The 14,211-nt window shown below is 41.2% G+C and overlaps 2 protein-coding genes across 5 annotated transcripts in view; one reads left to right on the top strand and one right to left on the bottom strand.

The window, feature by feature from the left end:
* daam1b (dishevelled associated activator of morphogenesis 1b) overlaps positions 1-6,121 on the top strand; it is a 41,991-nt gene extending 35,870 nt beyond the window's left edge. For 2 of the 3 annotated variants that reach the window (XM_005734389.1, XM_005734390.1), the window contains exons 16-26: positions 643-672; positions 928-1,025; positions 1,128-1,212; positions 1,420-1,526; positions 2,224-2,312; positions 2,427-2,595; positions 2,782-2,889; positions 3,080-3,140; positions 3,227-3,358; positions 4,620-4,790; positions 5,263-6,121. In XM_005734389.1, the coding sequence (XP_005734446.1) occupies positions 643-672; positions 928-1,025; positions 1,128-1,212; positions 1,420-1,526; positions 2,224-2,312; positions 2,427-2,595; positions 2,782-2,889; positions 3,080-3,140; positions 3,227-3,358; positions 4,620-4,790; positions 5,263-5,475 (1,263 nt within the window). In that variant the 3' untranslated portion in view covers positions 5,476-6,121. The remainder of the gene's footprint in view (positions 1-642; positions 673-927; positions 1,026-1,127; positions 1,213-1,419; positions 1,527-2,223; positions 2,313-2,426; positions 2,596-2,781; positions 2,890-3,079; positions 3,141-3,226; positions 3,359-4,619; positions 4,791-5,262) is intronic. The other variant, XM_005734391.1, reaches the window with a different exon arrangement.
* A 777-nt stretch (positions 6,122-6,898) lies between these two features.
* Positions 6,899-13,283, bottom strand: l3hypdh (trans-L-3-hydroxyproline dehydratase). 2 transcript variants are annotated; one of them, XM_005734386.1, is made up of 6 exons: positions 13,221-13,283; positions 10,646-11,135; positions 10,403-10,572; positions 9,845-9,967; positions 8,825-8,962; positions 6,899-7,663 (listed from the first exon to the last, which is right to left on the bottom strand). In XM_005734386.1, exons 2-6 carry the CDS (start codon positions 11,121-11,123, stop codon positions 7,538-7,540), a joined length of 1,035 nt encoding a protein of 344 aa, XP_005734443.1. In that variant the 5' UTR covers positions 11,124-11,135; positions 13,221-13,283; the 3' UTR covers positions 6,899-7,537. The 2 variants fall into 2 exon arrangements, with proteins under 2 accessions (XP_005734443.1, XP_005734442.1); XM_005734385.1 differs by having other exon boundaries at positions 10,646-11,130.
* Between the last annotated feature and the right edge of the window lie 928 nt (positions 13,284-14,211).

Raw genomic sequence — 14,211 nt, 5'->3', positions numbered from 1 at the left:
CAGTTTGGTCATGGGGAAGAGGTCAGATCAATAAAAACAGGAGAAAGGAGATATTTTGAGATACACTTGGCAGTTAATTAGATTCCAGACTTTCATGCTTGAATGATTTTAAACTCCTCACATTTCGAATGGAACGTTTTTTCTTTTTTTTCCTAATGGTTTAGATCATTCTGCCATATGTGATTGAAAATGCATGAGTGCGCTGCTCACAATCAGCTGTTCCTTTTTTCTTTCAGTTTGCAACTGATGTAGTTTCTAGAAATTCATAATCGGTAGTTTCTGGATTAGAAGGGCATGTCTTTTTAAAGATGAAACTGCAGACAGCCCAGTATATAAAATGTGATCTAACGCATGTTGAATCCACACACATTAAAAAAAACAAAACAAATATGTGCATTTTAGATACTCAGCATCAGCCTGATCAGTTTAATGATTAGTTATGTGCACAGCATGTGAAGAACAAGCATGTAGTGATAATCTGAACAGCCACTTACAGTATGTCTTACTATGCTCACGTCATTGCTGATCCATTGTCATTGAAGTGCTGAATGATTCATTTGTTCTTATGGGCTGCAATCACGTAACTGCTTTACTTATTCTAATGAGTGCTTACATCTTCCCTGCTTCTTGCCTGCATTTTAGGACTTCTTAATGATCAATAACAGCAAACAGGTGAGTGCACTTACAGTGCAGTAGTTTCTACAGTCACTCTTTGTTCATATATTTGGCGTCAGCTGTCTTGTCGTGTTTGTGTGTTCTCGTGAATTCCACAGCCACTCTCTCTCCTTTCAAATGTGTTTTAAGCTCTCCTTCGGGATGCTGGCACATGTGTCATCCAGTCCTAATTGTTATGCGTTTGTCTGTGACTGTAACTGAAACAAAATGTGAGCTTCATGCTTTCTAACCTCTTAATCACTGTGCTAACAGAAAGAGGCGGAAGACGACACGCTGGGCTCCAAAAAAGTCAAGGAGCTGTCAGTGATTGATGGCCGTCGAGCTCAAAACTGTAACATCCTGCTCTCACGGTAAGTTCAGTTCAGGATTTTTTTTTAAAAAAACAACAAAAAAAACAAAAAAAACCCAGACACAGCAAGATGTTATTATATTCTATCTGTTGTGCACTGCAGACTGAAGCTTTCAAATGATGAGATTAAGAGAGCCATCCTAACCATGGACGAACAGGAGGACCTTCCCAAAGACATGCTGGAGCAGGTACGGCTTTCATGCAAACATAAAACAGCTGTGCTTTCATTAATGCACGTCAGTTTAAATCACAAGTAGTTAAGAAGTGAGCGGCAAACGTCATGCGCCTTGGAGCGAGAGACAGTGGAAGCAGAGATTAAGGCATGTTCACTGACGACAAAAAGCAGAGGTGTCTGAGTATTCGATATAATGAAAAGTCTTTTCCTTGTCCTTTAGTTGCTGAAGTTTGTCCCAGAGAAGAGCGATGTGGATCTCCTCGAGGAGCATAAACATGAGCTCGATCGAATGGCCAAACCCGACCGCTTCCTTTACGAGATGAGCAGGTGAGTTTCTCTTTATGTGCAGCGTATTATTTCACTGTTTACCAGCTGATAACCACAGAGCTGACAGCATCAGGGCAGAGCAGCTCAGATCTGCTGACAAACAATAGTCTTTGTTTCCTCTTGGTCTGAGTAGATAAACCCAGTGACACATGGTTTTCTACTTGACGGGAACAATAGCCGTCTGTGTGAAACACTGTTTTGGAGAAAGTGAGCCGATAATTTAATAACTTTTATTGCAGTTTTGCAAATAAAGTCATGTAAGACAAAAGAAAGGAGTGTGGTCACCAGCAAAGGTCAGGTCGCTGGTGGGTGAGATCCTGCAGCATAGCAACAGCAGAAATGTATGTAAAGGAAGAATCACACAGTCCGTTTTGTCTTGTTTCCTTTAAGAAGTGCCGCTGTAGTTTCCAGTTTGTCGTCTTACAGGCTGGACTGGAAGACAGATGCCACTGTGGTATTCATTAAGTGCACAGTCTGTGCTTTATAGGCTTAAATCATAAACACAGCCAAAAATAAGCTTCAGTACCACAACTAAAACTTTGATATGCTTATATAAAACTTATATAGTGTGGCGATTTAAGTGCAATGTTCATGATTGTGGCTTTTGTCTACATTTGTGGATTTCCCTGTTTTATAATTTATTATTTGTATCTTTTTCCCCTTCTTCTCTGACACGTTATTTCCATCCTCGGTCCAGAATAAACCATTACCAGCAGAGGCTGCAGTCTTTGTACTTTAAGAAGAAGTTTGCAGAGAGGATAGCTGAGATCAAACCCAAAGTTGAAGGTGGGAAATATGTGCTTTATACAATAAAAATGATACCTCAAATATGATTGCTATGATTTATCCAAAGCAAACATATTTATATCTCCAACTTTGTCCATTTTCCTGCTGCTTTAGCGCTGGGTAAGGCGTCTAAGGAGGTTTTAAACAGCAGAAACCTGAAGCAGCTGTTGGAGGTGGTGCTAGCATTTGGAAACTATATGAACAAAGGTCAAAGGGGCAATGCTTATGGCTTCAAGGTGTCTTCACTCAACAAGATCGCAGATACTAAATCCAGTATCGACAAGTAAGAACATTTTTCAACAGTGGTATTAAAACTTTGCAGGCAGCAGTAGCAAGAATGGCATGCGGTGTATAAAAGTCACATCTGGGAATATTATAGTGATGAAATTTCATGTGGATATTCATATCTGAAAGTCCATCATGAAAGCCCTATATTGCACATTTGACACATTTTGCTGTGTGTTTGCAGAAACATTACTCTGCTGCACTATCTGATCACCATCCTGGAGAAGAAATATCCCAAAGTCCTGAAGTTCCAGGAGGACCTGCAGAGTATCTCAGAGGCAGCCAAAGTCAAGTAAAGGCCGGGAGCAGTGATTCCCAAGTGTTTTCCTAATTTTTGTTTGTAAAATATGCCACCAATTGTGGTTCAATTGTTGGCATATAAAGAGAGTTTCTGTAAAGGGTGAATCATCTGCATGGGGAACCTAATTTTCAGCTACTTCCTTTTTAAGTGAATGGTGATGACCTTTCTTTCTTCCACGCAGTATGACGGAGCTGGAAAAAGATATCGGCAACCTGCGCAGTGGATTAAAAAGTGTAGAGAGCGTAAGTCATGGATATTTATTTGCAAACTCAGCAGAGCTCTTCTTTATGTTCTCTTTCTAATTGCTCCTTTTGATTTCCACTTGCAGGAACTGGAATACCAGAAGAAAGGGCCGCAGGAGCCAGGTGACAAGTTTGTGTCGGTGGTGAGCCAGTTCATCACCGTGGCCAGCTTCAGCTTCACTGATGTCGAGGACTCTCTCATCGAGGCCAAAGAACTGGTGAGTCATTCGGCCTGTGTGGTTTCTCCAGAAAACCCGAGGGTGTGCACGTGCGTTTGAGCAGACCGGACAGTGTCGCAGTCGCCTGCAGACACAGGCGCTGAAAGCTTGCATCCCATTTCCTCTCCATGCAGCTGTTTCTACAAGCCTTACTGACCCCGCCAGGGACCTTTCTAGGAAAGCGACCAGCAGGAGAAGCGTTTCGGCTTCCTGCTGCAGTGCCACCGACACTTTATTGTGCGGCCTGCTTGTCGCCATGTGTGAGGGCCAAGAGTGCAAACGGGAACATAGGCTTTAATATTATTTCACACTGTGGACATCAGATTACACCTGCCAACTTTAAGATGTCACTTTATGTTGTGCAAACAGAATCACAGCATCGAAGCAAACGAAGACAAAGCAAATGTGGATTTTATGGGGACTAAACTCCACTACCAGCAGAAACCTGAACATGTTCACATTTCAAAGGGCCGTTTGACACGCTAACATGGGATTTATGTGTCTGTCTTCCTGAATGGGAGGAAGAGGTGTTTTTTTCTTTATTATTTTTATATGTCCCACAGTGTGTGCCACATTGACATGAGGACTCAGCTGGTGACATGGGAACCATTAGTTGCTGTTAATCATTTACAGTATGCCACGGTTAAATATTTGAATGTTTACAGCGGCCTTCTGTACTCACGACTGGGAGCCAGATAACCTCGTGACCCTCTAAGTGGGTCACTGCATCAGCTCTGTGCATATAAACAAAACAAAAGCAGAAAAAGGTGACTGTGAAATAGAGTTTGATTGTTGCTGTGAGGAAGTTGAAAAGAAATGTATTCTTTTTTTTTTTCTTTCTAATGGGGGAAAAACAAACTTCAGCATCTTTTCAGCTCATAGTTTCCCTGTCTATGCCATAACTGCTGTTAGCGGTCACATTTTTGAAGCTGTATCTTCCCAGCATGATCTTGCATCTGGATGTTCTTTTTCTTTTTTTTTCTTCTTTTTTTTTATTTATTGTGAAAAACACCCAACAAGCACATTGCCTTAATTTGAGCTCTGGCTCCAGTCTCTGACCTCAGCTGCAATCAGTAGCCAGTGAGATCTGGATGAACACGGGCTTCAAAGCCCGACCACTCCTGCCCTGCTCTGGTTTCAAAGAGCTGGGGCCTAATGACTCTCCTGTAAAGCAGTCAAAGATGGAATAAAACGCGGTTCTGCTGCGTCCTGCTGTAAATCTAATCCCGTGTGCCCCCTCCTCTTCTCTTTGGTCCCGCAGTTCCTGAGGGCAGTAAAGCACTTTGGTGAGGATGCCAGTAAGATGCAGCCAGATGAGTTCTTTGGCATCTTCGATCAGTTCCTGCAATCGTTCACAGAGGCTCAGCAGGAGAACGAGAACATACGAAAACGAAAGGAAGAGGAGGAACGCAGGGCCAAAGTAGAAGCTCAGGTATGCGACTGATCTCTCTTTTCATCCCCTGAGATTCTCAGTAGAGCTATAGCTGCTATTAAACACTTATTTAGCACCTTTAATTTATTAAATACTACAATGCCTTCATTTAGCAAAAGTTACACAGTCATAGGAAATATATTTGATCTGTTTTCTGTCCTACATGAGAAGATAGTATGACTCACATCTGTGCAGCTCATTAGGTCTGATTAGATTAGAGCTGAAAAATGGCTTCCTAACCTTTGATCAAAGGTGCCAGCATCTGCCCACTAACTCCTCTACAGCTCATTGCATTATACAGTGCATTGATATTATATAGTCAAATTGGATGTTATTACGTGACTGCTTCTCTGAGTCATAAATAAATAAAAACCAGGAGGGCTCAGATTCCCGTATACAAGCAAAGCTAATAATGCTCTTATCCTCTCACCTCTTCAGATATTTAAATGACAGTTTTCATTTGTGTCCCCAGCTACGTGAGCAGAGGGAGAAGGAGCGAAAGGCCCGGAAAGCAAAAGCGAACGGAGAGGAGGATGGCGGTGAGTTTGATGACCTCGTGTCAGCGCTGCGGTCGGGCGAGGTCTTCGATAAGGACTTGTCCAAGATGAAACGTAACCGCAAGCGGATCAACAACCAGAACACAGACTCGGGCAGGGAGCGACCAGTCACAAAGCTGAACTTCTAAATGGGCTCGATCACTCGCAACCCCCTGCTCATCATCATCAGCCTCCCTCTGGGGCGAACTGACATCCACATTCCTCTTCACCCTCCTCCACTCCCACCCACCTCGGCTCGGGTGAACCACAGCATTGCGTCATCGCAGCAGGGCCACACACAGCACAACATGATTAGACCTCTCATCCTCTAAGATTTTGATAAGAAATAGAGCAGAAGCCAAAGGTTGATACTCTTGGACCAAACAAGAGGGTGGAAAAGAAATGTTTTAAGTCATGCTGGAGAAAGGTTTTCACGGGTGTTTTGACAGGATCCGTTCGGTGCCGTTTTTGTACGTGAATCTATGCACAGAGTGAAATGTGCATCTGGTCGAGTGTTTCCGAGGCTGGAAGCTCGATCAAAGCAAGAGGACTATTCCTCTAAATGGGGCCATTTTGTACAGACTGAGGTGTGCTGCTTTCACCTGCCTGGATTTTCCGAGAGATCATTTCTGGAGACTAGACCTAAGCTTCCTCTTGATGCTGCCGCTCTCTTGCAGTCACAGCCATCACAGGACTGAGAGACTGTGTTGTATAGACGGATGTGGTTTTAATTGCAAGTGACACAGCTGAGGGTCTTTTTTTTTTTTTTTTGTGTATTCACCTTTTTTTGACGTGCATCACATATATATATAAATCTGATCACTGTATGTTTTTATTTGAACATTTTCCTGTTACGAGCTGGCCTTAACTCTGATTTGATTTTGTTTTGTTTCTTTGTTAAGTGGGTACTCTCAAAGGCCTTGGCCTGATCTGCAATTCTTAACAGGTGTGTGGACACTCGTGTCATACATTGCATACATCTATAGTATACAAGCGTGTGTGCTTGTTACACATGCACATAGGAATTCATAATGCTAAATACCATTGAAACCAACAATTAATGCAATACACTTGTCTTTCCCCTTTGAAGAGAGTGCCCTCCTTAAATGTTTTTTATTATTTGAATAGATGAAATGTTTGCTCCATGCTGGCTGGATTTACACTGCATCAAATGAAAGGGCAGAAAAAAAAAATCTGCTCCACATGTGATGTTTTCATTCTTGTGGAAAACATCACATGTGGACGTGCGACGTTCCCCCTTCAGCCTTGTGACTCCATCCAGCCGACACCTCCACCGAACTTTTATAATTTAAACTGCCTTCCATTGTACAATGACCTAAAGATAATAAATGGGAGAAAACTACTGATGAGTTTGATTATTTAGTTTTTCAACACATGCACTTTCGCGCAGCATTGACTCTGGTTTTATAAAGTTGTTTATTGGTACTAAAAACCTTGAACAGGAAGTGGAAGCATCTTTTTTTATGGCTGAATTTTAAACTCTAGTGATAACCAGCATTGTGGCTCCATCTAGTGGTCAGTAAATGCAACAACATTTAATGTACACTCCATTTAATGTACACTTCAAATCATCAAAGCAAAAATCCCTTTTTACATTCAGTCATACACGATAACATATTTATGTTTATTATCATATACAATCAAAGTTCACTATCAAGAATATTTTAGTAGATATCTGAATGGCAGTACACTTCCATTTAGCTGTTCTTCAGATTTTATCTTTAGTTATAACCATCCATCCATTTTCTACTGCTTCTCTGGGGCAGGGTCTAAGCAAAGCAAAGAAACCCAAACCTTCCTCTCTCTAACCCCTCGTCCAGCTCTCTTGGGGGGATGCTGAGGTGTTACCAAGCCAGATGAAGAAGAGTACCAGTGACTGAGCTCCTCGCAGTCTCTAAGAGTTAGTTATGTACTTTGCTAATCTATTAAATATAATTTAGGACAATTTAAAGAGTCACAAGATGTATAATAGTTTTTGTTTTTCTTAAAACAGGTAAGGAAAACTATTTCTTCATTTATTACTCAGGTAAACCAGGCCAGAAGAAAATAAGGTCTTATTTTCTTCATTACAGATCCAAGTCTTGGCCACCTAAACATTTTCTATTCATAAAATGTGTTTTTGTCTTATTAAAAACCACCATATAACCTCTGTTTTAATTTGCTTTTGTATAGAAAACCTATACGTCTTGCTTACTTCAGCAGGAAACCATGTGTCAGCTTGTCATCTGCCTCCTGCACAAAGCTTGAAACTCCAGTGTAAAAAGCTCTGCCAGCAACTTCCACCACTACAGCCTTGAAGTCTCCACACTTGGTCTCCTGAGCATTAAGACAGAAACACAATAAATGCTTCAGATCATTCTATGATGAGCTGATTCAAAAGAATAATTCAATTAATATTTATTTATATAGCACCAAATCACAACAACAGTCACCTCAAGGCACTTTATATTGTAAGCTAAAGACCCCACAATAGTACAACATCTTGTATGTGAGGCGAAGGATTTTAAATTTGATTTTAAATTAACAGGGAGCCAGTGTAGAGAAAACAGTCTGGGAGAAATGTGCTTTCTCTGTAGTTACTCTCGCTGCAGCACTTTAGATCAACTGAAGGCTTTTCAGGACATCCTGATAATAACCATCTTGTAGAAGTAGGAAATTAGAGGTCATCCAGGTCCTGCAGTTTTATTAATTGGTATGTTCTCTGGCTTCATGAACAGATAAAGTTGGGTATCATCTGCATAGCAGTGAAAAGCATGCTATGCCTTGAATTAATTTAACACTTGTGTGAAGATTAATCTCCATTTACATGAAGAAACTGTAGTCTCAAAACAAACTGGAGATATGATTCAAACTGCTGCAGTGCAGTACCTTTAATACCTGCAGCATCCTCTAATTACTGTAATAAAATCTTGTGGTCCATTGTCAGAAGCCATAAGATCATTTGTAACCTTCACTAAAGCTGGCTCTGTGCTGTGATGAGGTCTGAAAGCTGACTGAAACTAGAATAAACTGCAGATGATATATGCAATGAGTAATTCTGACAGCAAGTAGTGATTTGTTTGCTGTCAGTCCACACATCAGCGCGCTGTGTTTTGATGTAAGAGAAACCCGGAGCATCTGCTTCATGGTGACTTCACTCTAAGACATTTAAATACAGGATTTCAAATCAGTATTTTAGAAACTGTCAACCTGAGGAGCCAAACAAAGCGATGTTATATTAAATTGCACCAAAATCCTACACTTAGGATTAAGTATTATTAACTGTATTACTGTTTAGAAACAAAACACACAAAACATGTCTTCTTTTTAACTTGGATTAATCCTGTACATTTCAATACATCGTAAATCCACTGCGCCATAACGTCTAAATATTTACTTATTCTTTTGGTCTTTTTACAAAATGCACTTCTTTCTTTTCCCACTCTTTGAACAAGAGGCGATCACCCTCATTCCACAAGAGAACAGAAATCGTGATACCTCAACAGCCTTTCCTGTGAACTGGGACCCAGTGGCCCCACTCTGGAACGTCCTGGTCTGGTTCAGCTGGATGAGACCTTTGTGATACTGAAGAGCTACTCGAGCCGTGACACCAGAACCAGTCGGGCTTCGGTCTACCTGAGAAGCACAATTTAAACCTCCTATTGCATGAAGTTAAGGTGACACCAATGAACAAAACGCAGACCTTTTATTGTCTTTTGTATGATTCCAACACTTGAGCACTTAAAGAGGATTCAAATAATGGAAGTAAGGACAAAGACTTAAGAAGTGACAACAAATAATAAATGTCCCTAAACGTGTTTTCTTGCAATATGTCTTGTTTTTCTTTCATATTTCATCTGAACAGTTGCTGTGTTTGTCCATTTCATTTCTGATAAACTCTGCAGACTGCACAAATAAAAGACGATGTGACCACTTTGCATAATGCTCATTACTCATTGTAAAAGGCTGATCTCCGGCACTGTCAAACTGCTGGCTGTGAGCACAGTCACAGCTGCTCTTCCTTGGCATTAATGGGTGTAGCTTCAGCTAATACAGCTGTTCCAAATTGTAATGCGACTTGTTAAATTGACCAGCTGTAGCACTTCCTGGAATCTGCAGCCCTTCTAAGACAAATGTGCTTAAGTGTACACTTAGAGCTACTTCAGGACTAAAGACTGTATTTAAAGTTGGATGTGGATTCAGGGCCTAAACAAAACAAACAAAAAAAGGTGCTAAGAAGTGCCTTATCTGCATTATTTTTAATGACCAGCAGGGGGACATTCCTCATTTTCCATCAAACTCTGCTGCTTTTGTCTCTCTTATGATCTCTTTAAACATATTTCTAAAAAGCTTAGGATTTCAATCAGTAGTTTGAAGTCTTTCTTGTTTATTTTTTTTTTTTATTTTTTTATTGTAATCAATAAAACGTAGTAGACGCCTCTCACTATAGCGTTACCCACACCCACACTCAGGCTTCATGACAACGGTTTATCCTTCCACCAGCAGGAACTAACATACCTGAGCTTTAGCAAACACACAGATATTGGCGGTGGGTTCAGGGGAGTAATCGTCTTTCCCGTCTGTTAGTATGGTGCCATACAGGAAGGCCAGATCATCGCTGGCTGGATGATGCAACTTCACCTAAAGGATAATAAGAATAAGGTAGAAAAAGAAATCAGTTCACACTGTGGAATATGGTTGGGAGCATCGTGTCCAGATACTTTTGGGTGACATCAAGCTGAGAGGTCATGTAATGCTCAGATTTTTTGCTATAAGCTCTACAGGCATGGACTGCATCCCATATAAGTACTACCAGATGTTTCTTATGCCCTCTAAAAATATCCTGTGCATACATTTGAGCCATAATTCGACAACACCCTAAAAGCAGATGTTACGAATAAAAAAAGAAGCTGCCAAATCAAAGCAGCTCTATATAAGATCAGGCCTACTTTTTCCCCTTTTTAAATTAAAGTATGGATTATTTAGACTTTTAGATTACTAGAAATTTAGCAAGTGATATTCTCACTGTCTGTGTAATATTGCTCAGTTTTTTTTAATTTCCTGTCAGCTGATCACCTGAGATTTGACAGCTCTGGTCACAGCTGTGGCTGTGTCGACAAGATCCCGAGTCCTGGACTTGGACACATCCAGACCAAACCTCTGGGCATTCACAAAGGCATAAAAGGCTCCTCCGTAGCTGATGTCAACCGTTACTTCACCAAACCCCTCCACCAACACTGTCACATCTGGTAAAAAAATATTGAATTAGTCCTGGAGAACATTCAAATACCTGAGAACTATTACAGTCGTTTGTGCTACCTGTAGCAAATGCAAACGCTGGCACGCTGTGAAACCTCACTCCTCCTGTTTTCCCCTCAGAGTACTCAACAAAGGCCTTCACCAGGCCACAGGGACAGTGGATGTTCACTTGTGTCTCTGGCGACTTCGGCTCTTTCACTAGTTTGTAGTCCACAGCGAAGCGTCCCAGTGCGATGACGGCGTGGCCGCACATGGTGCTGTAGCCCTCGTTGTGCATGAACAGCACCGCCAGGTCGGCCTCGGGTAACTCGCTGTCCACGATCAGGGCCCCGTACATGTCGTAGTGTCCTCGCGGTTCATACATCAGCACCCTCCTGAGGTGGTCCAGATGTTCCCGGACGTAGCGACGTTTGGAAAGCACGCTGTCGCCTTTGACCTCTGGGTAGCCACTGAGGATGATCCGCAAAGGCTCTCCACCGGTGTGCATGTCGACCACAGACAGCTCGCCTCCCTCGTGAGGTGGAAGCTGCATTTCCATCTCAGCGCTGATCTCAGAAATCAAAACAATCCCTTGGGTTATAAACTCATTTATATTTTTAATACACCTTTTTTTAAATGTAAACACTTGCATGGGAAAACTTTTGAGTCTGCCAGCAAGCTTTGTTTGGAAAATTATCCCTCAAATCAAAACATACATATGGAGCACGGGTAACAAATACATTTAAAACGATTTATAGCTCGGTGTCTGTGTCGCGTGTTTAGTTTATGAATGCTAAATTCTGCTTGAAGCCAAATTTGCTGAGTGATAATTCATCTGTAACATTGAGGCCACAAGATCAGCTAAAAAAGTAGGACCTTTGTCAGTTGATACCAGCTTGAAAATGAGCTTGAAAGTTAATATTTGGTATGACCGTCTTTATTCTTCAACACATCCTGAATTCTCTTAAACAACCTTTCTCGTCATTTCTTTAGGTAGACTTCAGGAATAGTTCTCCAGGCTTTTTGAAGGACATTCAAAGCTCTTCTTTCGTTCTTTGTGTCCGGAGATGAGCGTCCCAGTACGCACCGGCTCACTCCTGGTGGCTGCTGCTTGTCGGGGCCTGGAGCCTGGGGCTCGCTCGGGCCCCTTCGGGGATGGGGTGCCCTCAGCCTCTCGGCGGAGCTCACGGGCGCGTCACTGCAACCCCCCCCCTGGCTTCTGCTCCGCGGCTGCTGAGTGACCCCTCATCTGGGGCTCTCCTCAGCTCCTTCCGGGAGAGTGGCGCGGTTGCCCCTCCGTTGGTCTTCCTTGGTCTCTTGTGCTCTGGGGGTCTCTGGATGTCTGGAGCCTTGATCTCCTCCATACCTGCTTCATGCCCTGGAGGACGGGGCCGTGACTCCCCACACCCTCTAGCAGATCATTACATGAAGGAACCTTTTAAATGCAAGCACGCTCACGCTCACAGGTGTACAAACGGGTGCTCACAGACATAAACTATGTCTGATGAGGGTTCAATGAACAGTAAATGGATCAGCTAAAAGGCCAGATCCAGCACTCAGGTAATGTGTCAGGTCATGTTGGATTTTTTCCATATTACTTAAGACATGACTTCCAGATATCATTCCTCTGCTGTAAATAGATGATGTGACAGACCTAAAAGTCTGTCCACTTGTCCAGTTTTTACAATTTAAAAAAAAAAGAAGAAAATACCGCACACCATGGTGAGCTATGCCAAGTTTTTGGCTAGTAGCTCTGTAAAAATACTATTCTATTTTACAGCTATTAAACTGTGTTATCTTTGGCATTTTTGTAGATTCAGCTAAACAAACGGGGACAAATTGTGGGGGTTTTTGTGACAGTCTGTCAGTAACAAAGTGGATAAAGATACTATTTAAAGTTGTCTCTTTATTACTACTGGTTCATCAAAAGATGAACTAGTAGTAACCAGTAAGTACTAGTACAGTAGTAGTAGTAGTGTCCTTTTTATGCTTGAGTGATTCACGTTAAGTGGCTTGACAAACAAAAACATTCCTCATAAAAACGAGTACAAAAAAAGCAGCCAATGTCCAAAAGAAAAGCTCTGAAAGACCCGAAAGAACTATTGCTCAACTTCTAAAAAGTACAAGAATAAGTCTTTGGAAGCATAATATGAAGAATGAGGAGGGGTTCAAGACTTTGCTGTATCTTCTATGATCAGTGTGGAAGCTGTTGAGCATCTAACTCCTGTAAATTATGTGTTTATTCATACTTTAGATCAAAACATTCGTTAACATTAAGAAATGTGAGGGTAGATGCAGTAAACAGTAAACATTGAACATGGATTCGCATTAAATTTGACAAAACAGGCACCAAGGCGAATGTTTTGCAGGCTGATCTGAGGTCATCGTAAAAATGATTTATGAGCAACAGTTTTGCTTATATTCGTTTTTGAAAGCAAACAGGGGTTTATAGTGGGAACTTTATTATTATCTTTCTCAAGACATGCTGTGCCGTGTTATTATTATACGAACTTTTCCCAGTTAAACGTTTGGATGCCTGCAGTAGGTATAACGGAGTGCATGCAGCGCAACTCTCCAGTAAAAGGCAGCAAAACCCCAGCGTTGACTTACACAACTGCAAAGAGGAAAAGAACTAAAGCGCTGGTAAGTTACTTACCTGCTGTAACTTTTCTCTGTGCTCAGATCTCAAACTTGTGCAGCCCTCCTATTTTTTTTCTTTTCTTTTCTCTCTGTGTTTCAGTTACACAAAGGCACTAAAATGAAACATTAGTGCCACCCGCTGTTCTGGAGGGCTGCACGAAACAGCCTGCTAGTACTGTACACAGTTTTATATTCACACAGAGATGCAGACATATGTTTCTCTATATGTTATATAGCCCTTCAAAAATAGGCTGAAACCGATTCAGTGTTTCTGATTAAAGATCGTATCCAGGAGAAGTCCCCCCCCCCAAAAAAAAAAAATAATAAATGAAAAAATTTTTTAAATAAAATTTAAAAAAGCGAAAATTCTTACATGTGTATTTATGTTCTGCACAGCAGTTGTAATACTTTATAATACAACCAGTTTATAAAGGTGTAATTCCCCTGTAATTAAATGCGGTTTCTTCGTATGTTATTTGAAATTACATTGTAATTATATTTAGCTACAAATACTTTAGGTAGGTAGGATAAGAGCGTCTCCTTTCCTCTAAAATAGCTGGAAGTTAGGCAAGTTTATGTCAATCCACAGCATGACCTGCACCTTGAAAAGTCCAGTGTTCTTATAATGTAAGAAATACTGTTTGTTTTTATGCCAAATTATCAAGAAATTACGCAGTACTTACAGCATAATTTGTGTCTCCTTGACTTGTTATCTCCATGTGGGCACCTACAATTAAGTATTTGTGATCTATCTATCTATCTATCCATCTATCCATCCATCCATCTATCCATCCATCCATCCATCCATCCATCCATCCATCCATCCATCCATCCATCCATCCATCCATCCTTATTAGCACTGATGTTTAAAGATGATTCAGAAGTCAGTGCAAAAGTGTTGCTTTGTTTGTCAACTGCTAAATAAAAATCATATTTGAAGAAAGTCAAGTGTAAATCCACTGTAATCGGTATCCTCCTGTGACTCACCTGGATTAAACAAAACATTG

The sequence above is a fragment of the Pundamilia nyererei genome, unplaced genomic scaffold (genome assembly GCF_000239375.1).
Source record: "Pundamilia nyererei isolate P.nyererei 1_Seehausen unplaced genomic scaffold, PunNye1.0 scaffold00058, whole genome shotgun sequence".
Lineage (NCBI taxonomy): Eukaryota > Metazoa > Chordata > Actinopteri > Cichliformes > Cichlidae > Pundamilia > Pundamilia nyererei.
The sequence above is the reverse complement of the archived record's forward strand: the minus strand, read 5'-3'. Positions and strand labels throughout refer to the sequence as shown.